The sequence below is a fragment of the Sinohyriopsis cumingii genome, chromosome 11, assembly GCF_028554795.1.
Source record: "Sinohyriopsis cumingii isolate HCF-2022 chromosome 11, ASM2855479v2, whole genome shotgun sequence".
Lineage (NCBI taxonomy): Eukaryota > Metazoa > Mollusca > Bivalvia > Unionida > Unionidae > Sinohyriopsis > Sinohyriopsis cumingii.
The window spans coordinates 57555653-57582114 of record NC_142971.1 but is presented as its reverse complement, the minus strand read 5'-3'; the positions used below and the strand labels follow the sequence as shown (position 1 = coordinate 57582114).

The 26462-nt window shown below is 35.5% G+C and overlaps 1 protein-coding gene across 1 annotated transcript in view; it reads left to right on the top strand.

The window, feature by feature from the left end:
- Positions 1-26462, top strand: part of LOC149788512 (EGF domain-specific O-linked N-acetylglucosamine transferase-like) — a 160320-nt gene that overhangs the window by 67427 nt on the left and 66431 nt on the right. Inside the window, exons 6-7 of the mRNA XM_089973524.1 lie at positions 10237-10338; positions 19769-19875. Coding sequence (XP_089829650.1) covers positions 10237-10338; positions 19769-19875 — 209 coding nt within the window. The remainder of the gene's footprint in view (positions 1-10236; positions 10339-19768; positions 19876-26462) is intronic.

Here is a 26462-nt window from a genome sequence, read left to right as displayed (position 1 = left end):
TATAATTTCTATGTACCAACTTTTATTTAAAAATATTCTTAGTCCTGTTTTGTCAGGTCTACAAGGAATAACATAACAATGGAATATAATGGATTTAGGTCATGATTTTAACTACTGTATATCCACTTAAAGGTCAGTATTTTGGATATTGATTTGAGTCCTGCTGATATGGTGTCATCTTACACAAAAATGATTAAAATTCACCCAAAATAAGCAAATATATTTTATGTTAGTAGCCTATGATTTGTTCCAGAGATCCAAGTCATACACAATACTCAAAATACAGTGTAACCCTGCTATAATGCACCCCAATATAACGCAAATTCGGATATAACATGATCGTGGCGTGGCTCTTGAAATTTCGTACATTCATTCGCACATGAAAAAATATCTTTTGTTCAAAGTACACGAAATAGTGGATAAAAAATTGGTTATCATTATGGGGAAGAGATCATGTATGAATTCAAATTTAATATGCTCGTGGCATGGTTCCTGAAATTTTAAATACATATGTGTATATTTCAAGTACAGGGAATTGTTTTGTGTGTTAAGCACAAGAAATAGTGTGTAAAACATTTATTATCATTTTTGGGAAGAGTTTGTGTATGAATTTTAATATAATACGATCGTGGCATAGCTTCTGAAATTTAACAATATCACCAGGTTCTTGAAGTGTTATGCCAAAATAAACATTATCGGAAATGTTACTTATTACTGGTCCATGAGTAAAGCCAGTAAGTCGTCATTGTGATTGTCTTCAATTAATTCTATATACAATCATTGCTCAAACAATAGCCAACGTGTTTCTTCTTTTACTGCATACACAACCAAGCATCAGACAATTTAGTGGTTGATAAAAGAGTCTCACAGTTTAATAAAAAAAATCAAACAAAAGCCACCAACATGTTTGCTGGGCTTGGTGGTGTTATTAGATGCAGTCAGTTGACCAGTAAATAATGTCTGCTTTTTTAGCTGGAAACTGAAAGGGTAGGAAACTGTACACGTGTTCAGCTTTAAAAAAAATTTAAAAAAGTTACTCGTGACCATTGCATGCCTATTGCACTTAGTTCTGAGGTTTTACATGGGTATTGTGTTTGTTTATGAACTCGTTATTAATTTCCTATTTTTTATAAAAATATTTTACTGTTATGGAAAAGTAAGTTCACAAACACAAATCGTTCTCTGCACTTTGCGCAATGATTAGTACAGTAGTTTTCACACATTTCTTTATATTCGCAAAATCTGAAGTAAAAGTTATATGCACGATGAAAGCATGTGTTGATTGGTAATTATTCTTGTTGTAGTCGTTCAAATGAATAGGCATACAAGCATTAATTATTGGAAATTTGCAATTGATAAATGTACACTGAAACGTATTTGAGAAAATTTTAGCAGTATGAAATTTGTACAGACACCGTTCATAGACCCTGGAACATAATGAACCATACATGTGCTTCGTCTTTATTGACCTAGTTTTGCTGTTAATTTTTCCCATTGAATTCAGACAAAACTATTGAATAGTTCAATTGTGTATGCAGTTTTTGCAATGGAATTACATATTTTATTGATTAATTTCAAGCCCTGATGGTATGATATCAGACGGCTAGTAAACGGTGTTGATACTCTGTTCATTCTATATATTATACGTTGAATTCAGACACAATGATCTGGGGAAAAAATATTGAATATTGTAAATCTGTGTGCAATTTTTCAATGGAATTACATGCATTATAGATGAACTGAATGCCACGATGGTACGATAGCAAACGGTGTTGATACCCTATTCATCATATACATTAGACATGAATACACGTATATGTGCCAATTAGTTATTCTCTGAAAAAAGTAAAATACTGTAAAACCCCGCATTAATGCAACCCCAATATTAATGCGATCCAATTTTTTGGACCCCAATTATCGCGTTATAGTGGGGTTCTACTGTATATTCTAAAGCATATAGAGTCAAACCTGTCAAAAATGGCCACCAATGAGGATAAAGACAAAGTACACAGTTGACCTCTTTATGCAGGTTCAGTTTTCAAAATGACTGATTTCACAAGACCATCCATATCTCAATCACATACATACAGGTCCCACTTCCAACCACTATCATGGATCCCAGTGGGAAGGAGGCTCCATTCTTTTATGGCTGAATCGGGGAAGATTCACCATGATGCCATGGGGCCCCATCAGTAGTTCCTGGTACTCAGCATCATGTTCAGCATACATACTAACCTTTTGGCCACAGTTCTTTCAGCTACAATGCCACATTTATCAGTTGATCCACAGCCTGAGTGCATTGAATGAATGCTGTTACGCCCCTTTTGTTTGAGACGGATTACAACAACGGGTCCTAATGCTGTCCATTGTGAAGACTGCAATCATTGTGGACCTGCAAGAGATGTCATTTTATGCCCCACTCAGATGACTTTCAGAAGTTCTGCGATTTGCCTACAGCAGGCTACAGACACAGACTAGTTATATTTCCAAGCAAGACAGTTTTATATGTAACTCTCAATCTTTTGTCAACAAGAACATTTTAGACCTTGTATCCTATCAAGATTTGGTTGACTAGGTCTGGACTCTATGTTCAGATAAGAAGAATGTATTCCCCAGGCAAGAGATTTGAATTCAGGCAATGGTAAGTTCTGTGCCTCTCTGGAGCAATCCATCTGCTAGAGTATTCATTCACTGGCTGAGTTTACAGCAGTGGACATCTTAGTCCTGGTCATTTTTGGACTCTCATAATAATAATTACTTTGTCCAAGTGGAGACAGAACCTTGACAATTGGGCCAACTCTATTAATCGGCAACCATTCAAGGTTGCATCACGAAGGTACTTTGGACTCACATTGGCAGTACCACTGCAAACACATCCTCCAGAAATCATGATCACAATGGATGTGAACACATTGGGCTGGAGGCAGCAAATATCCTACCTTTTTGGACTGGCATAGGAGTGTGGTCCTCAAAGGGATGCCATTTTTAAAAAGTCTGTTATTGATGGCTGGCAAACCTACATGGGATTGGAGTTTTCATTCTGCCCAATAACTTCCTTTTGGTGACTGATCTCAAACAGCAAGACAGAACAAGTGCCTGGACCTTTCTATTATTGTTTGGGATTTTCTAAAGTGGTGTTCTCAACAACAATTCAGGTTTCAGTTTGACATCCTTATCATCTCTCAGTTTCATGCAAAATGTGCTCAAAGGAATTGACATTAGTGACTAGGTGTAATTCCAACAGTCCCAACCTTTGTCACACATATTCTGGGTCCGATGACCTTTCTAATTGCTGCATCCTATAGACACCCCACTCCTTGGATTCTGGACATGATGCAGGAAGCAAAGTATCCGAGTGTCTCTTAATCCCAATTACCCTACTAAAATAGGGAATACAGGACCAACTGGGTCAATATAGGATGGCAGTGGAATATAATCTCACTGGTTCACATCAGAGTACTTTATTCCAATGGAAACATCCATACCACAATAGCTAACTTTCTAGGCTCTTCAATGAGAAATAGTTAGCACGTATCACATTTAAACTTACAATTCCATGATAACTAGCACAATGTGCTGTCATAAAAGAGAGGATGTTGCACAAACTAAAGACCTGTCTGATCTTCCATTCATTTGTTTTTCACCTGGCCAAGGGCCCTAAAATCTGGCCTAAGTGGACTTTTCATGGCTGAACAAGACACTAATTAAACTGCTCTCAAGAGCTTAATAAGTTCACCTATCATACAAGTCCTGCCTCCCCTCTACTTTGGAAGTCGGTCAGTAAAATCAGCAATACATTTCTTAGTTGATCCATCTCCTTATAGTTCTACCATGATGGATCAATGTTGCTGGGCATCATTGACTCACTTTTCATACAAGACTTGCTTCCCGCTTTGCATTAGCTGCGGCATGTAGAATCAGTGAAATAATACCTTATCAGTGGACCCAAATTACATGTAGTTCCAACAAGATGGCTTCTGTCCATGGGTAAGCAGACTTTTGTTAATGAAATCACTGTCAACTACTGGCTACCTCAGCTCAAAACCATCTACAAGATTCAGTAAAAGCTTTGAAGTAGTATCTTAAAAATTACAGAGCCATTGCGAGGAGGGAGATCACACTCATTTTTACCTCTCAAATAGGAACAGGAAAATATATTAGTACAGACCTTTCTTCCTGGATTGAGTGAGTCATTCACTCTGCATTTTGGCTCACAAGGTTAGGGCAGTTAATTGCCACAAGCATGGCATTTGAATGGAACTGTACTCTAAATGACATTATCCAGGCCATGGAATGGAGATATTTCATCTCAAAGGGCTCAACTTGATCTGGTAGGACCTATTGCCATGGTGCAACAACTTCATAAGATGCAGCTTCATGACTTCCACTGGAGAATTTTCCCTTTTTTGAAGCCACTCCATAACAGATGGAGTCTTCCTCCAGTTGGGTTATCTAGAAGCTATCTCAAATCTCTGGGATGATGGATGTACCTCCCTCACCTCTTACCTATTCTCCTAAGATATTATGATTGGGTAATGTATTTAATGAAGAAAACAATTTTTTCTAGTAAAATATGTTTCTTTGTGAATACTTACCTAATCATTATACACATACACCCTCCCATCCTCCCCGCAGTTACATCCTTATAGAGAGCATGCCATTAACTCCAGTAGTAACAGATATTTTTGGAATTTGGTACCAATCCATGTACAAATGGGAGATCACTCTACCTGACTGCCACCTTGTTGGGGAGATAACTTTTAGCTTTTAAGCTATAAGTGTTTAACCTTGGAGGGCTGGATTTATGAGGTAGTAGTAGTTCTACCAAGATATTATGATTGGGTAAGTATTCATGAAGAAATATATTTACTAGAATAAAATTGGTTCTCCAAAGTTTCATAAAATTGTATAACACTGACTACATGTTGTGTTAATAATGGATATAAAACATTTCTCCATATTGAAAAAACATTAAAATATTTAATTAGTTTGTTAATACATATATTATTTATAAAATTTGAAAGGAAAGATGAAATTTATACCACATGTTTATAAGCTGAGTCAAACTGCAGCAACAAAGATCCTGAATTGATATAGCATAATGTGCTGCATATCAGATGTAACAAGATGACTGGGTCATCATCTAGAACATCAGTGATGGTAACAAAAATACAGTGTTTATTTATGAATGATTTGAAGGTAGAAAAAAAGTCCATATTTAACTTGAGCACAAAGGATCCAAATATTGGATATTTGACATAATGATGCACATCGAGTTAAATATCTGATATAAATAAAACAGTTCCTTACTGGAACAAATTAGAATTTAAACAAAAAAGGAACTGAGATCAAACAATAAAAATTAAATGCAAAAAAGAAACAATGATAAATGACTCAACCAATTTGATTCCACTCAAATAATGATAAGATGAGTTGTGTAGACAATAAGTTATCATCCAAATAATGATAAACAATTCATACAGCCAGTCACAAGCTTTTACTCATACAGTGACAAATGACTTTTAAAAAAACCTTATGATTATGATTTAACAAATAAATAATGATAATGATACTCACACAAATAACAGATTTCACACCCAAGTAACAAAGACTTTTGCTCAAACAGTCATAATGATGTTAACAATAACAAAAGAAATGTTAGCTCAATTAGCGATAATGACATTAGCTCAGATTAACTATAATGATAGTATTTCTGGCCTTAGCACTGATGTTGGTTTTTATGCTCAAGTACCGGTAGTAATAATGATATGTAGCCCAAAGGTGGGAGATAACCTGTGGTGTCCAAATGATATGCACATGGTACCTTCAGTCCCACCACTGTCGAATGGTCAAGGAGCTACCACGAATGGCCTGCCCCTCCCAGCCTATACATGGATCCCTTGGACCCTGCAAGCCTGTTGGTCCTGGAGCAATGGTTCCTTAACATGAGATAACCACAATCTCCCTTTGAACCAATGTCACCACTGACACAGTCTCCCTTTGAACCAATGTCACCACTGACAGCATCACACATGATACTTATCAAGTCACAAAGAACCACCATTCGACATCCAAACTAGCACCATGGCTAAAAAACAACCATCTAACACATAGTTCCACAGCTGACAACATGGACACCAACAGCTTTATAGTGGCCTAATGCACATTCAACACAGACATTCACATGATGGCTTTCACATCAGCTCTATCACATTACATCACCAACAGCACAGTTCAGACACATCTCAGCTCCAAACTGGACAACATCAACAGCTCTACAGCTGCAAGACTGCCCAACACAGGCTGCTCAAACAGACTTGGTAGACCATGAAAAACTCGTCATCCATCCTCAGTCAGTCGATGGCTGACTCCAAAACAGAAACACAAAGACGAACACGAACATGAATAGCTGAAAATACAATCCTAAAGCTGTGTAACACATGTGACACAGTAATGTATAAAAGACAATGACATGTTATGCATGCACTTACATGAAGTTAATTACTTCATAGTAAAGTATTTCAATGAGACTGCTGTAGACGCTTATCACAATAATCAGGTTCATATGCAAATTTGCATCTGACAATTAAAATCTTACAGAACTTTAAGTAACATTTCTCATCCCTCAATACGTCCAGCATTTATGTGAATGCAATCGTTCTGTCCAGTTACATACTTGTAAACTAAAAAACATACTGTAATAAATCTATCATTACCTTACATAAAAACTATCAAAAAATACACAATAAATGTTAGAACAAAACAAAATTCTATCCTATAACATATTGAAAAAACAATTCACATATCTCTACAGCTGAAGATTTGTGCTTACTGACAAGACTTCTCTTAATGTAAAGTTGGCATCTATCGTGAGCCTATATGTACATGGGTTATATTGCAATGAACTACCTGCGCTTTCATGGTATGTTGATTTTCCTATTGTAAGCACTTTGCTCGTGAGGCACTGAGTGAACCAACTCACTACATTTAAACATATTGATATAAGTATACATAAACCACCCTCAGGAAACGCTGTATGCAGAAACGAAACCTGAGTACATTTTATTCCAAATACACATAAACAATATACACAATTCTGTGACATCAGGGTCTATGTTGTTTATTGTCTTTGTTACTCCAAACAAACTGCCCATATCCAGATCTGCTGGCAGGTGTGGTCTTCGCAGTTTGCAGTTGGTCTTCTCTTATAAGTGACTATATATATTACATGTACATGCACATTTACAAAGAGCATCAGTGCTTATTTTGGTTTTCTTAAAAGTATCCATCTTGTTTGCAAAATTTGTGCAGTGTAAAGTTGAAGTCATTGCATTGCCATTATTTATTAACAATTTTCAAAAGTCCTTTTGTATGCCTGAAATTGTAATTATGCAGTTGTAATATCAATTATGCAATTGTAATATCCTATCAGATGAGACCAAGACAGTTTGCTTTGATGATCCATGGCAAATTTCCTTTCTAAATGTCTATTGTTCAGGTTTCAGTTGTTCACATTTTACAAGTTATGTCAATTTCAGTTGTTAAAATTTTACAAGTTATTTCATTGTGATCAAGATATTTAGATTTCAGTTATTAATATTTTACAAGCAGTACCGTTACAAATCCATATCTAAGCTAGCTAAATAGTTATGTTTTTTAATGTAGTTATCTGCCCAATAAAGCAGCAACTTTGCTGAGACAACTTCACATGTTTCTGAAATTGGTAGTTCAATTAGTGACACATTATCATACAGCAAGTACATGCAGAATTTATTCCTTTGATTGTTCCAAGTGTTGGCTGAGAAGAGACCACCCTGGTGGTTCAGAGCAAAGTTATGCCATTTATTTGAGCTAGAAGTGTTGAAGTTAGGTTTTTAAGCTCTGCTGTTTGGCCTAGCCTCTGTTCCCAGAGCTTTTACCAGGGTCATGAGAGCAGTTGGAGCCCATTTAAGGTCATAAGATACAATATATCTCAGTCCTCCAATACTTTGACAGTTGGTTGATCCACAGTGGCCTGCTGGAGTCCATCAGGCTCAATCTGTCTTGCTGTTGGTCCATAATGAGCAGATATCTGCCAAATCTAGAAAAATCAGAGTTCACTCCATCTCAAAATTATGTCTATGTGGGGATGAATTTCCTCACTAACAGAGGATTAGTCCATGTCCCTCAGGACAAAATGGACAATATCATGTTCCTGTTAGAGGCACTAAGAGTAAAGACCATGTTGTCAGCTTGCCTTTTTCTTTTACTGCTGGGAACCTTCAACTCAACAGCAGACTATGCAGATTGCAGTTGAATCCTCTCCAGTTTCTACTATTGGTGGTTTTGAAACCTTACAGGGACATCTTGAATGCTCTGATTTTGCTGGGTCAGGATTTCCACCATCATCTGATTTGGTCGACAAATTGGAACTAGGTTCTAGTTTAAATCTCCATCCAGTCCTAGCCACCTCAAGATATTTGTAGATGTATCATATTCAGGTTGGGCCACTCTTCTAAAACTGGAAGGGGTGATTCTTCAGGGTTCTTGGTCCAGGAAGAATCTACAGATGTATCACATCAACAAGATGGGAATGAAGGTAGTGTTCTCAGGGATACAACTGCCAAATAAAAGGAAAGGGAAGATAGTTCTCATGGAATGGTTGCTTTTCTAATCCATAGCAGACTCCTAGTTCTGACTCTTGGGGACTCAAATAGTCCACTTGTTCACCACCAAGCTAAACAACAAGCTCTCCTTTTATGTTTTCTCAGTTCCTGACCAGAGGGCCTGGGCGGTGGATACTTTCTGCCAGAAGTTGGATTGTCTCTTTGCTTATGCCTTTCCACCTTTGAGAATGATCCCACAAGTGCTACAATAAGTACTACAATTCAGCTCATTATGTGGCTCCAATGATTATGGTTAAGTTATCCTCTTGATCTGCAAGTGGATCTTTCCACTACCCTGTCTGAGAGGAGGGACCTCATATCATAACACAGGGGTTTTCTCTCTCACAATAGCCAACAGATTCTCCATCTTCACACTTGACTCATCTCAAATGATCTATCATCCAAGAAAAGTGTTCAGTCAAAGTTGCAAAGTCCATCATTCAGTTCAGGAGACAATCTATGCCTGAGGTGTATGATGCCAAATGGAGAATCTTTTGGTGCAGTAGAAAATGTGTCAATCCTAACTATCTCTCTTAGTAGTGGCTGATTTTCTTCTCTTCCTTTCTGAAGTGAAACCAATACTCAGTTTTAACTATCAAGCACCCCTTCCAACACACTTGACTAATGTCTCGCTGTCTAATGCCTAAGTGTAATCTTTCTTGTGTCTTCTGGTCTCTTAATAACCCTCCCCACCCCATGAGTCTTTGGGTGAAGCTTCCTTCAATAAATTTACCCTCAAAACTGTCTTCTTGCTTGCCTTAGTGTCTGTGAGAAACAAGAGCGAGCTTCATGCACTCTTCATCAAATGGGGCTGTATTAGGTTCTCTGGCAATTATGTGTCAGTTTCTCTTCTTTGCCAACCAGGTGTTTTAGCAACAAAAAAAACCAGCTTCCATTGTTTGTACCACTCCCATCTGAGACGCACAGTCGTAGCTGTGTCTGTGCTGGGGATGATCAAGATATGTCCAGTTCAGGTTTTACATATTTATTTGGAAGCTTCTAAGGGAGAAGGAGGAGTGACATGTCTTTTACTCCCCATTTCACCATTTCTAGGAGATTTGCATCAACTTTCAAGAGAGCTTACTAGTCCCTAATTGAACTGTCTTTGTTGAAAATGAAAGCTCATGATGTTTGAGTCTTTGCTACCTTATGGATTATGTAACTCATTTATCTTTGGAGGATGTGATGAAAGCCACATTAAGACACTCTCACACTACTTTCTTATCCTTTTAGCTTGGCTCACTAGTCCACCAAAGGAAACTCGTTTTCTTGCTGGACCGAACCACTGTTGCTCAGAAAGTGGCTCAGGAATATTTTAAATTCAGCAGTAGCCTCTTACTCTTCAATGAAGCTTTGTATTTCTTGTGTTTGTTTTTTATTTGCCACTTGTGAGCTCATCAGCTTCCCACCAAACTGACAAAATCAATTCTGCAGTAGCAACAGGTTTGGTATTATAATATTAATGTTAACAATGGATTGTTTTTGGAGAGGTAAAACTAATTTTAATGATGTAATACTTAGGTAATAGCTATGGAAGAAATTGTTGAAAACTATTACTGCATAAACATCTTTTTTTTAATTCTGTTTTCAGATTCCGTGAGGATATATTTAAAGCAGGTCAAATAGGTGGTTACTGTACACTGAACAAAGAAGCACTGGTAGCTGAAAAACACAAAAGTGGCTTTGAATCATGGTACAATAGTTCCTCACTATAACCCCCCTCCATATATCACTGCCCCTCTTATAATTCAGGTATATAGATCTCATTAAATTAGTTGAATTCTGTGTTACAGTGTATTATGGCTACTTAATTTTCTATTTTGGCTCATGACTACCATGTGATTTAACATCAGTAAATACCATCATTTGATGTTTTGTGGATGACTGTGACACATGTTTGTTATTGGACTTATTTTATGTTTTGGCTCATGACAGCATGTGATTTAACATCAATAAATTACCTTCCTTGGTGTTTTTATAATCAACTATGACAGCTTTCTTTTTGCATATAATCTTATGTTTTGGCTCATGAAACAATGTGGTTTTACATCAATAACTCACAACTTTGTTACTGGACATTTATTTTATGTTTTGGCTCATGACAATCATGTGATTTTACAATCATAAATGTACTGTCCTTTGGGTTTTTTTATACGCAGTGTGACACAGTTTTGTTATTTGACATTTATTTTATGTTTTGGCTTATGATGATCATGTGATTTTGCATACGTAAATACTTTCCTGGGGTGGGTTTTTTTTATAACAAATATGACATCTTTGTTAATAGACTTAATTCCATGTTGTGGCTGATGAAAACAATGTGATTTTACTTTGGTGTTTGTATACACATCTACAACTTTGTTATTATATATAATTTTATGTTTTGGCTCATGACAACCTTGTGATTTTTCATTAGTAAATATTTCCCAGGGTGTTTTTATACATAATTATGTTTTGTTATTGGACTTAATCTTATATTTTGGCTAATGACTACTGTGTGATTTTACATCAATAAATACCTTTGATGTTCTTGTACACAACTATGATACAGCTTTGTTGGAAAATCCCTCAGTATAAGGCTTCCTCACTTATCTTGTAAGTCACTTTATGGTAGCCATGAAAATCACTATAAAGCGAGCATTGTAGTTCAGGGAATATTTTCAGCTTGTCTTCTCTGCTGTGTCAGCTGTTAAATTGACCCTTGTTAAGAAGAATATTCACCATTGATTTTTTTTACTTTCACCATTCACTACTGATTTATTATTAAATGAAGAATATTCATTAATTTCCTTAGTTTCCTTTCACTACTGATGTGTTAATTAATTTGATTATAGTATTATGAACAAGGCACAAATAGGTTTTACTACTTGAATATTTTCATGAGTGAAGAAAATACAAACTTAAAAAATCCCTAGTGGGCTTTTATCAGCATTCATCATCTGGTATTTGTCATCCAGTATCCCAAGTTTGTTACAAATATTCCTGTTAGACTGCTTGGAGGATTGATGCCCATATTTACAGATACATTCATCCGAAGCTTTAGTTGCTCCAAAATAAAATGAATGCCCTTCAGATATCCAATACAGTCACCATTGCAGCCAGTTTGAAAAATCTTTTTTTTTTTTTGCTACAGTTTCTAAACAAATGGTCATGTCAGTATGAGTTTTTTGAGAAAAGAGTTCTTATTTATGTCTTGAGTGAAAATGGTGTTACCTAACATCCAGTTTGTCAAAATCACCACTGCTCCAGAATGGATGGTTGTACTGAAATGTGATTTTCACCAAAAGACTTGTTATACAGTCTAATTCATCCTAAATGAACATTTTGCTGATCCTAAGTAAAAACGGCACTGATCCATCATCAAATATGACCATGGCAACCATCTTGACAATTTTTTTTATTACTGCTCCACTTGATTGGCTGGTGTATGAACATTGAGTTTTTACTAAAAGACTTGTGTAGTTAAGGCAGTTTTTGTCAGTCATATTATTTAACATCAGAATTATCCGCACAGTGAAATCAAATGCTTGTCTTATTCCTATTGATTACACTGTAAATGCTTGTATTATTCCTATTGATTACATTGTATTCATGATGGCCCATAACTAGATCTTAATGGTTGTCTTATTCCTATTGATTACATTGTATTCATGATGACCCATAACTAGATCTTAATGGTTGTCTTATTCCTATCAATTACATTGTATTCATGATGATCCATAACTATATCTTAATAGCTGTACTCCTATCAATTACACTGTATTCATGATGACCCATAACTAGATCTTAATGGTTGTCTTATTCCTACTGATTACATTGTATTCATGATGACCCATAACTATATCTTAATGGTTGTCTTATTCCTACTGATTACATTGTATTCATGATGACCCATAACTAGATCTTAATGGTTGTCTTATTCCTATCAATTACGTTGTATTCATGATGACCCATAACTAGATCTTAATGGTTGTCTTATTCCTGTTGATTACATTGTATTCATGATGACCCATAACTATATCTTAATGGTTGTCTTATTCCTGTTGATTACATTGTATTCATGATGACCCATAACTATATCTTAAGGGTTGTCTTATTCCTATCAATTACACTGTATTCATGATGACCCTCAATCCTATCAATTACGTTGTATTCATGATGACCCATAACTAGATCTTAATGGTTGTCTTATTCCTATCAATTACATTGTATTCATGATGACCCATAACTAGATCTTAATGGTTGTCTTATTCCTATCAATTACACTGTATTCATGATGACCCTAAATCCTATCAATTACGTTGTATTCATGATGACCCATAACTAGATCTTAACGGTTGTCTAATTCCTATCAATTACATTGTATTCATGATGACCCATAACTAGATCTTAATGGTTGTCTTATTCCTATTGATTATGTTGTATTCATGATGACCCATAACTAGATCTTAACGGTTGTCTAATTCCTATCAGTTACATTGTATTCATGATGACTCATAACTAGATCTGAATGGTTGTCTTATTCCTATTGATTACATTGTATTCATGATGACCCATAACTACATCTTAATGGTTGTCTAATTCCTATCAGTTACATTGTACTCATGATGACCCATAACTAGATCTTAATGGTTGTCTTATTCCTATTGATTAAATTGTATTTATGATGACCCATAACTAGATCTTAACGGTTGTCTAATTCCTATCAGTTACATTGTATTCATGATGACCCATAACTAGATCTTAATGGTTGTCTAAATCGTATCGATTACATTGTATTCATGATGACCCATAACTGCATCTTAATGGTTGTCTTATTCCTATTGATTACATTGTATTCATGATGACCCATAACTATATCGTAATGGTTGTCTAATTCCTATCAATTACATTGTATTCATGATGACCCATAACTATATCTTAATGGTTGTCTTATTCCTATCAATTACACTATTCATGATGACCCATAACTGTATCTTAATGGTTGTATTCCTATCAATTACACTGTATTCATGATGACACATAACTATATCTTAATGGTTGTCTTATTCCTATTGATTACATTGTATTCATGATGACCCATAACTGTATCTTAATGGTTGTCTAATTCCTATCAATTACATTGTATTCATGATGACCCATAACTATATCTTAGTGGTTGTATTCCTATCAATTACACTATTCATGATGACCCATAACTATATCTTAATGGTTGTATTCCTATCAATTACACTGTATTCATGATGACCCATAACTATATCTTAACGGTTGTATAATTCCTATCAATTACATTGTATTCATGATGACCCATAACTATATCTTAACGGTTGTCTAAATCTATCAATTACACTATTCATGATGACCCATAACTACATCTTAATGGTTTTCTAATTCCTATCAATTACATTGTATTCATGATGACCCATAACTATATCTTAACGGTTGTCTAAATCTATCAATTACACTATTCATGATGACCCATAACTAGATCTGAATGGTTGTCTTATTCCTATTGATTACATTGTATTCATGATGACCCATAACTACATCTTAATGGTTGTCTAATTCCTATCAGTTACATTGTACTCATGATGACCCATAACTAGATCTTAATGGTTGTCTAATTCCTATCAGTTACATTGTACTCATGATGACCCATAACTAGATCTTAATGGTTGTCTTATTCCTATTGATTACATTGTATTTATGATGACCCATAACTAGATCTTAACGGTTGTCTAAATCCTATCAGTTACATTGTATTCATGATGACCCATAACTATATCTTAATGGTTGTCTAATTCCTATTAATTACATTGTATTCATGATGACCCATAACTAGATCTTAATGGTTGTCTAATTCCTATCAATTACATTGTATTCATGATGACCCATAACTAGATCTGAATGGTTGTCTTATTCCTATTGATTACATTGTATTCATGATGACCCATAACTACATCTTAATGGTTGTCTAATTCCTATCAGTTACATTGTACTCATGATGACCCATAACTAGATCTTAATGGTTGTCTTATTCCTATTGATTACATTGTATTTATGATGACCCATAACTAGATCTTAACGGTTGTCTAATTCCTATCAGTTACATTGTATTCATGATGACCCATAACTGCATCTTAATGGTTGTCTTATTCCTATTGATTACATTGTATTCATGATGACCCATAACTATATCTTAATGGTTGTCTAATTCCTATCAGTTACATTGTATTCATGACGACCCATAACTATATCTTAATGGTTGTCTTATTCCTATCAATTACACTATTCATGATGACCCATAACTAGATCTTAATGGTTGTATTCCTATCACTTATACTGTATTCATGATGACCCATAACTATATTTTAATGGTTGTCTTATTCCTATTGATTACATTGTATTCATGATGACCCATAACTGTATCTTAATGGTTGTCTAATTCCTATCAATTACATTGTATTCATGATGACCCATAACTAGATCTTAATGGTTGTATTCCTATCAATTACACTATTCATGATGACCCATAACTATATCTTAATGGTTGTATTCCTATCAATTACACTGTATTCATGATGACCCATAACTATATCTTAACGGTTGTCTAAATCTATCAATTACACTGTATTCATGATGACCCATAACTAGATCTTAATGGTTGTCTAAATCCTATCAATTACACTGTATTCATGATGACCCATAACTAGATCTTAATGGTTGTCTTATTCCTATTGATTACATTGTATTCATGATGACCCATAACTAGATCTTAACGGTTGTCTAATTCCTATCAATTACATTGTATTCATGATGACCCATAACTAGATCTGAATGGTTGTTGTTGTTGTTGTTGTTGTTGTTTTGGGGCTTAACGCCATTTTTCAGCACACGATAGGCTATACATGGCGGCCAGTATTAATGGTGGAGGAAGAACCCGGGAAAACCCCGGAAAGAACCACCGACCCACGAGAAGCTACTGGCAAGCTTTCTCACATACCCACATTGGCTGAATCCTGGACTCGAACCGCCGCAGACAGAGGTGAGATGGCAGTGATCCGTAACGGAGAGCGCTTTAGACCACTCGGCCACTCGGGGCCCCGATCTGAATGGTTGTCTTATTCCTATTGATTACATTGTATTCATGATGACCCATAACTACATCTTAATGGTTTTCTAATTCCTATCAGTTACATTGTACTCATGATGACCCATAACTAGATCTTAATGGTTGTCTAATTCCTATCAATTACATTGTATTCATGATGACCCATAACTGTATCTTAACGGTTGTCTTATTCCTATTGATTACACTGTATTCATGACGACCCATAACTATGTCTTAATGGTTGTCTTATTCCTATTGATTACACTGTATTCATGATGACCCATAACTATATCTTAACGGTTGTCTAATTCCTATCAATTACACTGTATTCATGATGACCCATAACTATATCTTAACGGTTGTCTTATTCCTGTTGATTACACTGTTACACTGTATTCATGATGACCCAAAGCTATATCTTGATGGTTGTCTTCCTGTTGTGTTGGAGATCACATTTGCTGGGCTTTGTTTCCACCATAAACTAACTTTTCTTTTACATATTAGATAACTTGAGGAACAAACATAAAAAACCTGCATTTAATATAAGTCATGGCAAATACAGATTGGGGTGTAGATTGTAAGATCTTGTTCCAATTTCAACTTGAATATATGGATCATCTTAAAATATTACCCTTTGATATGATATATCAAACCATAATCTAATCCATCTAATTACGCATATGATTTATTCTTTTTTGCCAAATACTGAACCTTGTACATTCAAAATCTATACATTTTTCCACTGTTTGGCAAACAAATTTGTCTACATTTAAAAAGAAGTGAAATCAGTTATTGGAAATTCTACAAAACTGGTTATCCCCCCCCCCAAGTTTTAATTAATCTTTGTGAATTTAAAATGTTCTCTGACAATGCTCACCCTTTTTTAGAGCGGATTCAATTAAGCATAAGCCTCCTATCATGATGATAAATCCCTGTATATAGACAGTTCTAAAGATTGAGATATAGTTGTACTGCCATTGCAACACCCCATGGCACTATCGAATCTCTTACCAAATAAAGCCTGATAAAATTACGGTCATACTGACAACTTTAAAACCTCTGAAAAAGACAGATTTCATCATATTTTGGATTTTCTTTTCTCACTCAGAAAGCCTCACAAAATCTTTAATCTGACAACCCATTAATATCTGTGTTCTCTATGGTTGGCTGCCTAGCCACATGAATATAAACAGTAACGAAAAACTTAAGCTGCCCTGTAGCCATCTGTTCCATATCAAAGACCACATTTCTTCATTTCAAATATTGTACATATCAGCATGTTTGTTATACTTGGCACAAGATGTGGAATGAAATCTTAGCAAATTAATTTCAGATCAACAGACCCACTGAGTTTGACATCCCTTGCATAGAACAAATTGCAGAGTTGAGTTGTTATTGTATTGATTGTATGTCAGATATGCATACTTAACCCATCCCACAGTAACCTCTTGAAGGGTCACTGCCCATCGACCCGAGTGCATACCATGCCATTGTCCACATCGGAACACATTCTTGTGTCGACACCTTGTGAGACAGATGTATATTAAGATGAAATGCATGGAGAAACTGTATAACAATATACCACCCTAGAAAATCTTGAACTTACTGAGGGAATGTGGATTATATAATACATTTTATCTATATATTTTAAGGATTATATGTATTACCACTATATTTTATTTTATATACATTTTGACATCTTTATGATGTATATTTTATCTATTGTTTGAATTCATTTGCAAGGGTCTCTCTTTCTAACATTTAGTTGGCACATACATCAGTAAAAGACTTCTTATAATGTTTCATCATCATCATCAGTCTCATGACCTAGTGTGGTCGTCGAGGCACTGTGCTGCTGAACATCTGACCAGTTCCCTGCACTTGTCTTGATCATGTGCCAATGCCTGTGTCTCGGCAAAACTTTTCCTGGTCCATTCTGTGATGTTGTCAGTCCACTTATAATGTTTAGTTGGTCCTAAATGAAAATGGTGCTAACCTGACCTCCAGTATGACCACCATGGAAGCTGTCTTGAAAATCTTATGAGCTCTAATCCAAAGTTTAGGTCATATTGACTTGGATCTTCATCCAAAGACTTATTATCGTGTTTAGATGCCAATTTAACATACGCTAGGGCCACTATGGCAACCATCATGAAAATTTTGTTATCACTACACCTTATAAGTGGAAAGTCACATATGAATGGGTTTTCACCAGAGCACCTGTTTTGATATCTAGTCTGTCATAAATGAAAATGGTGATGATTTAATATCACAGACCAGAGGATCATCTTAAATTGCTTAGAAGATTGACACACATTTTTATACTTTGGTCTGGTTTGGACTACGCGAAAACGGTGATGCTTGGATGTCCCAGTTGGCCAACATGGTGGTCACCTTGAAAATCTTGTTATAACTACCGGTACTACTCCTGAATGGGGTTTTCACAAAAGACTCTATTTTCTAGTTGGCCCTAAAAGAAAATGGGATTAATCTGACATTTAGTATGGCCACCATATCGGTTCTGTTAAAAGTCTTGATATTATTATTCGTCCAGGATGGATGGTCTTATTAACTTGGAATTTTTGCTCAGTGACTTCTTATGATGTCATGTTGGTCACATATGAATATTTAACTGCAGTCTTTTCCACAATTATCACACTGGAGTTTATAGATGACTGAGCACTTCTTGCTCCAAAGACCAAACTTCTTTTTTGGATAAACCACTTGAAGCCTTTAAACAGGAGTTAAAGAACACTTGCACACCAACAGTGAATCCCTGACAGCAGTTGGTAAACATTGCAAAATATCTGGGCATACCATTTCTTTAAATATCTTCAGAGTACTTGGTAGAAAGAACAATACCCTGACAAAGAAAATAAGAGTAGCTATTGAAATCATGGAGGGGGAGCCAGTGTTAACCATGATTCTGGACTGGAACATCAGCCATTGGACATAGAGGTTTTGTCATGTGTTCAACATTTAGTTGGTCATATGACTCCAGTCCAGAAGTCATTCTGCTGAGGAAGGTCAAAAGGTGATACGGTCAAAAGCTAAGAAGTCATAACCTATTATGATTCAGAAAGGTATCTATTGGAACTAGTAGAAATCCTTAAGAATATACCTACAGGATGCCCATTGCAAAAGTGGATAGTAACATATTCAGTTTTGTTTCTTAGAACCATCAAAGATTGGAATTTTTTACGACAACTATATTTGGTTAATCACAGCTGCTCCATCTTTGTAAAGCCAAACTTTTGCATTTTCAAAGTCTGTGTGGTAAAATAATTGTTGAAAATATTTTCAAGGTTTGGTGGGGGGCCTGTATGGTGCATTAATATCATTATATGATGCAATATAGCCAAAGCAAGATCACATGTCCAAGTTTGTATTTTTGAAGTATAAAATGTTTATAAACAACCAACCTGACAAGATTAAATATGAACACCATTTCTTATTTGGGGATAGGATAATCTGTGACAGTGCGATGTCATGCAGAAAATAATAGCAGATCATAATCATCAGAGGAAACATAGTGACTGATTTTACCTAAAGGAACATAATATCAGATAGATATTATCAATTATGTGAAAGAATTTTAGGCATTAAAGAGATATCCTAATTTTGCTTTAAAATATACAAGTTGTGCTCAAGTCCCCTGTGTATTATCAATAGGTACATGTATGGCCACAGTATATCCTATAAATAAATTCATATTAAAGTGGCTTCTGCTTTACTTTTAGGAATTATAAAGTTTTATTTTGCTGAGTTTAATTACTTGAAGTCGATTAATAATGATTGCTATATTGCTGAAAAATTTAGCACTCACAAAATGATCAAGGGCTTGAAATCTCGACTCACATTTACCAAAGTTAACTTGCATTTTGTAAGTATACAAAAACTAAAAAGAGAGTTGGGAAAAGTACACTGTGCTGATTTATCACTTTATTGATTAGAAATCTCCAGCATATTAAACACCACAAAACTTGACTTTTAGTCATTGTTTCCTTTACAGGTATGCCGAATTGGAGAAATTTTCTACCCTAAATTTTATTCCCAGTCAAGGTCGACAGTGTGAAATCATTTTAGACAAACCTACATATTTTGTGAAGGTTGATTCAGGTATGTTATCATAATTTGTATTTTATACTTAAGATTACAAATTCATAAAACTTAATTGTTTAAATGATACAATGTACAATCAGATTCTTGCTTGATTCCAAAAATACCAAGCACAGTTCAACCGATTGTTGCCAGTGGGTGTTGCATATTTCATATTTTCACTTTTTCTTTATTATGTTCAATAAATGCAATACCTTAATAATTGAGATCATTGACCAATATTCATGTACAGGCAATAAATATAAACATAGTTGTAATGTATGTTACATGTTATGGAATATATTGCCCCCCCCCAACCAAAGCATGTAACCTATGTGCTTTTATATTTGCATTGAATGACTCCATCACTTTGCCAACTTCCCAGAGTTTCATGCAGAAGCAAAAACTTTTATTATCTGTACAGCAAAAGCCTAGAAAAGTTTTTATTTGCTGCCAGACATTTAATTTTGGTGGTGGATGCAGTGTTAAGTAAATTTAACAGATAGTGTGAATACCCTTCACAGTGTTACAGTAAATTTAATAGACGTTGGGAATACCCATTGCACAGTGTTACAGTAAACTTAACAGCTATTAGAAATACCCATTGCACAGTGTTACAGTAAACTTAACAGATATTGGGAATACCCATTGCAGTGGTACAGTAAATTTAACAGATATTGGAAATACCCATCACACAGTGTTACAGTTATTTTACTCACATTAGGTATACCCATTGCACAATATTGTAGTATTTTTAACACACATTGTTGTAGGGTTTAACACCATTTTTCAGCACACGATAGGCTATACATGGCAGCCAGTATTAATGGTGGACGAAGAACAGCAAAACCCCGGAAAGAACCACTGACCCATGAGAAGCTACTGGCAAGCTTTCTCACATACCTACATTGGCTGAATCTGAGACTCGAACCCACGCAGACAGAGGTGAGATGGCAGTGATCTGTAATGGAGAGTGCTTTAGACCACTTAGCCACTCGGGGCCCCTAACACACATTGAGAATACCCATTACACAGTGTTAGTGTTGCAGTAAACTTAACACATATTGAGAATACTCATTGCACAGTGTTATAGTAAACTTAATACACATTGAGAATACCCATTACACAGTGTTAAAGTAAACTTAATACATACTGAGTATACCCATTGCACAGTGTTACAGTAAACTTAATACACATTAAGTAAATCCATTTCACAGTGTTTGTGTTACAGTAAACTTAACACATATTGAGAATACCTGTTGCACAGTGTTACTGTAAACTTAATACACATTGAGTATACCCATTGCACAGTGTTACATTAAACTTAGTAGACATTGAGTATACCCATTCCACAGTGTTACAGTAAACTTTATACACATTGAGAATAGCCATTGCAGTGTTAAAGTAAACTTGATACACACTGAGAATACCCATTGAACAGTGTTAGTGTTACAGCAATTTTAACACACACTGAGTATACCCATTGCACAGCATTACAGTAAACTTAATACACATTGAGTATACCCATTTCACAGTATTAGTGTTAAGTAAACTTAACACATATTTAAAATACCCATTGCACAGTAAAGCATTATTTACAGAACTCAGATGGTTCACAATATATGACTGGATAGATTTTCACAAGGCAGTTCTTTTTTCTTTTATATAAATGTCTACATGGAACTGCACCAGAGTATCTTCAGGACTTATTCAGGCATTTTTCAACACAATACCAGTTGAGATCAATATCACATGGAAACCTTCTAGCACAAAAAACCAAGAACAGAACAATTTCAGAAGAGCTTCCAATACTCGGTACAGTTATGTGGAAAAAGCTTCCACTACATGTAAAATCTGCTAAAAATATTAGAATATTTAAGAAGAGATATCATGAGCATGTATGTGTTTCTAATAGATAATGGAATTTAGTATTTTAATACTAAAACATGTTAAAATAAACAGTAATTATTGCTATCTTCATATAATATGCATTGTTATACTTTGCTTAAGAGGGCCTCAAGGGAAAATAGTCTTTGACAAATCTGTATTTGTGGATTCATTATTTAATGGTAGATCATTGATATAGATAAGGAAGAGGAGAGGGCCCAAAACTGAGCCTTGAGGGACCCCTGAATGAATTGTGTGAGTATGAGTGCTTATATTGCCAGTGCTTACTTGTTGAGACCTTTGGTTTAGGTATGATCTAAACCAGTTCAAAGAAGGATTGTTGAACCTGTAACCGTTTGACTTTTGCAGCAGAATTTCATCAACAAGGTCAAAGCTTTCTTGAAGTCAAGGAAAACAATCCCAGTTATATGTCCATTATCCATTTCCTTCAGCTAAAGATCAATTAATTTGATAAGTTCTGTTTGGCACAAGTGGTACTTTCTAAATCCCAGCTAGAGAGTGTTTTTCCAAAAATGCAATGTTTTCCAAAAATTTATAGACCTGAATGGCTACATGCTTTTCAAATAATTTTGACAATACAGGTAGAATTGATATTGGTCTGTAATTCCCAGGATCCTATTTTTCTCCTTTCTTAATGATAGGTGTAACCTTTGCACATTTCACTGTTTCTGGAAAATTACCACTCATTATACTTAAGTTAATGATATGCGTTAGTGACTTTGTTATTACTGGTGCAGCAACTTTAGGAATTTGTGGACCAGTACCATCTAATCCAGAGGATTTATTAATATTCATCATAATTAGCATATCAAAAACATCAGCTTCACTAACATTAGCTATTGAAAAATAATCATCTTCAGGAATTTAGCTCTTATAAATAATAGAAGAGCATCAAGTTTAATTGGGCTGTTTATGGGTTGTTTTTTTATGTACTTTTTGTGGGTTTTATTTGTCCATAATGGATAGAGTTATTGCCCTTGACAATAAACTTAATATCCTCATATGGCCATAGAACACAATTAATTTGACTATATGTTCTCTACATTTGTTTCTCAGTACTGACGTTACCACTGTGTGACAATCAATGCAAATCATATATTAGTCTAAAATACCTTCATAGATGACTTCACAGTGAAGTTCTTGTCAAAGGTTGACCTGCTCTTTTTTTAGATGCTAGACTGTCAACAGAGCACAGATTTCGCTTATGGATCATCACCAAGGCCTTATTACTCACTGTGCACTGTCACCGAAATACACATGGACAACTACACCCAGAGCTCATATTCTCAAGAATAAACAGTTACCTTTAAATCCCTACTAAAAATGCATAAATAAAACTCTTCTATAACCACCAAAATGAGAGAGAAAAAGATGGTCCAAAAACAGACTACTGTATAACTACATTCGTGGGTACTGAACTGGAAGTACTAATTGTGACCAGATTCCATATGGGATGTTGCTAGTAATCAGCATAGCTGAGCAGCCTGTCATGTTTACCCCGACCCAGAGTAGCCCCAGTTGAAACATGTATAATCAAGGTAATTCTGACAGGCCATTGTTTGATGTTAAACATTGCCGAAGGCTAGCACTAATCTGTTAAATAAGATTGCCGTAGTTAGAAGAGGAGAGCCGGACATAGGAGTTGCGAGGCCACAGATAGCCAATTATCACCTAGGTGTCGAAATGTTTCCAAGATCAAAAGAAGTTGCCTGAAGAAGTGGGAGTGTCTTAACTTCTTTCCCTGCAAACAGACAGACAGGTTGAATTGGCCGCTAAGACGATTGGACAGGGCACAGCGCCACCCAATCAGAATCGAGATAGGGGAGAGACCTTGATTTGGGTAGAATGTTATCCCCGCATCTTCCGGCAAGAGTTAGTTCGCTGAGAGAAATTACCCAGAGTGGAGGTTAGCGTAACTCCGAATAGCCATTCGTTATTGGCAGGAAAATCTTAGAGCGGGAAATTCTAAGTGCAGAGAGCTTCAAATAAGGAAGCTTTGAGGGACAGACCAGTTTCAGTTTGGTCCCGTAGTCTCAGATAGAGAGACGGAGGAAAGGAGATGAAAGGAGAAGAAGGTGAAGTTGAAGTCTGGGAGTGAAATTGGAGGAGGAGATAATATAGAGGGAAAGGAGAAAAAAAGGAGAAGTTGAAGTCTGGGAGCGAAATTGTAGGAGGAGATAGTAGAGAGGGAAACGGAGACAAAGGAGGAGTTAGAGGAACGGAATGAAGGAAGGAATCAGCGGGAAAGAAATAGATGAGTAGATGCAAGGACAGGGGGAAAATCGAACTCACACTGTAAATCACAGGATGAATTAGGCTGTCACTTGGTCGAGGGAAAGACGAGTGATTGGAAGTTAACGTTTTAATTATTCGAATTTATTAAATTGTTTTTGATTGAATTTTCATCTTCGTGTTCTCTATTATTTAACCGTCGGCATTGCTGACTGGGGGCTCAGAGCTGTAAATCTATCTTGTCACTAATTTAACTTTCTAACCTACGAGCCAGGGTGGAACTTTCATCATAATTTAATTAAATTATATTGAAAGAACCCCACCCCAATACGTGCAAACATCACACAGCCCTTATAGATAAATGGGTGCTGTTTGGTAGTTTAATTGCCTTTTTTTTAGTATTTTATCTTTTCCAGTCCAATTTTGACAGAGTTATTGTCCTATTTCTATAAATATTACATATTAAGTACAGCAGATCCTTGCAACCAGCATAGCTCAGAACTATTCAACATATTCTGATACAACTTGGTGCGTACAGTGTCTTATAGTCCCAGATACACTTTTTATGTATTTTGTTGTGGCAACTCTTTTTTGGACAGAGTAATTGTGCTTGACATTTAACTTCATATCCTCACTGGAGATGATGGTTGTAACCAGCATAACTCAAGAACCTTATACTGATGCAATTTGGTTTGAATATTAAAAGTGGCTATGGTTTTAGTTGTTTTTAGAAGAATTATGGCCTCCTGATTGAAATTATCCCGACTTCAGTTTCCACAGCTGAACTTTAAAAAGTCTTGTTTCATTCAACCAAAATTACCATAGATGAGCCCTTGAATAAGTTTAATTTCTGGTGTTCCACATTATACCTTGGAAATGCTAAAGGTCCTTAATTGCCAGTTTTTCTATGTTTTGCTTTGCACAGTGTAATTTTACTAAGGAATATTGCATTTCAGCCTGTATTGTGCACTTGTTATTGATGAGAATGAGTTTGATTTCCAGCATTCCAAATTACAGTTTAGAAGAGATTGGCCATCTCCAGTTTTTCCAACCGAAGTTCTTGTTTCAGTCCCCAATGAGCAAAGTTTAGAGATCAGGGACCTTTTGCAATGCACATTATCACTACTAGCTCTAATTGTGACCTGTCTCCTGGACAGTTCAATATCTTAGGTTTTGAGTGTTTAGTTCTGTCTAATTCATATCATTTGTTTCTCATCTTGTATTCTGGATTCATGTGAACAGCTGTAATTAAAAGTAATATCTTTATTTATTGCCTTAAAAAGTTTTGAATGTTTCTCCATTAGAATGAAAATAAAACATAACTTCCATTGCTACTTACTGTAGCCCTGTGTATCTGATTGGTCTTAGATGCTGACCTTTACCAATCACTGTTATCTCACCTCTGTTTGTGTGGGTTTAATCTTGGGGTTGGCCAGTGTGGGTATGTGTGAAAGCTGCCAGTAGCTTCCTATGGGTTTGTGGTTCATACCAGGATTTTCCTGGGTTCTTCCTCTACATGTTATACTCACTGCCATAAATAGCCTATCTTGTGCTGAGAAATGGTGTTAAACCCCAAAACAAATAACAACAATAATCATCACTTCTTCTTCATATTTTACTTCTCAGTGAAGACAACTGTATTGTCTTTATTATTATTATTATTATTATTATCTACCAAACAAAATTACATTTTAAATAGAATGAAAAGATTTAAACACCTGTCTCTGACATTTTGAAGAGACTGAACAGATAAATGGTATTGTACTTACAGTCATCAACCACAATTTTGTGGCACAGAATAGAGCAATTTACTATAAACTGGCTTCCTCAGGGTTAGTGATTCTTCCCTGGGTTTTCTCCGATCGTTTCTCCAACAAATATGCTTGATACCGTGTTTATCCTGTCATGTTCTGAAAACATTAAAGACATAATAGCAACAACTATAAACTGCTTTGAATAACCAATCACAATTTTGGAGCACAGACTGAAGCAATACTCTAACATGCTTCTGTTTACCCAAAATTGCTGTCCTGATAGCATAATAAAATATATAGGGTGCTGTTTTCAAAGTTATTTTAGAAAGATATCGTGATTGAATTACCTATGTTTGCTATTTAAAGGCAGTGCTATCAAAGTATGATTTTTTTTCCCATTCTGTTCTCTACAAAAAATCATTACCATCAATCAACTTCAATAAAGCCTTGGAATATCTTTAAAAAGATTGCAGTTAATTCAAAAGCATTTGTGCAATAACATTTTCTCACTCTTTCATCACTTAGTAGAGCATTGGACTTGTAATCCAAGGGTCATAGGTTTGATACCCACCCAGGCCAGCCAGGCTTGACTGACTTGGTTTGTCTTTAAGAAAGGTTTCATATCAGATAGCAAATAAAATGTTGAAAGTGCCATTAAAAATCAGCCAATCAACCATCCTCTTACCAATTTGCTAATAACTCAGACTGGTGATT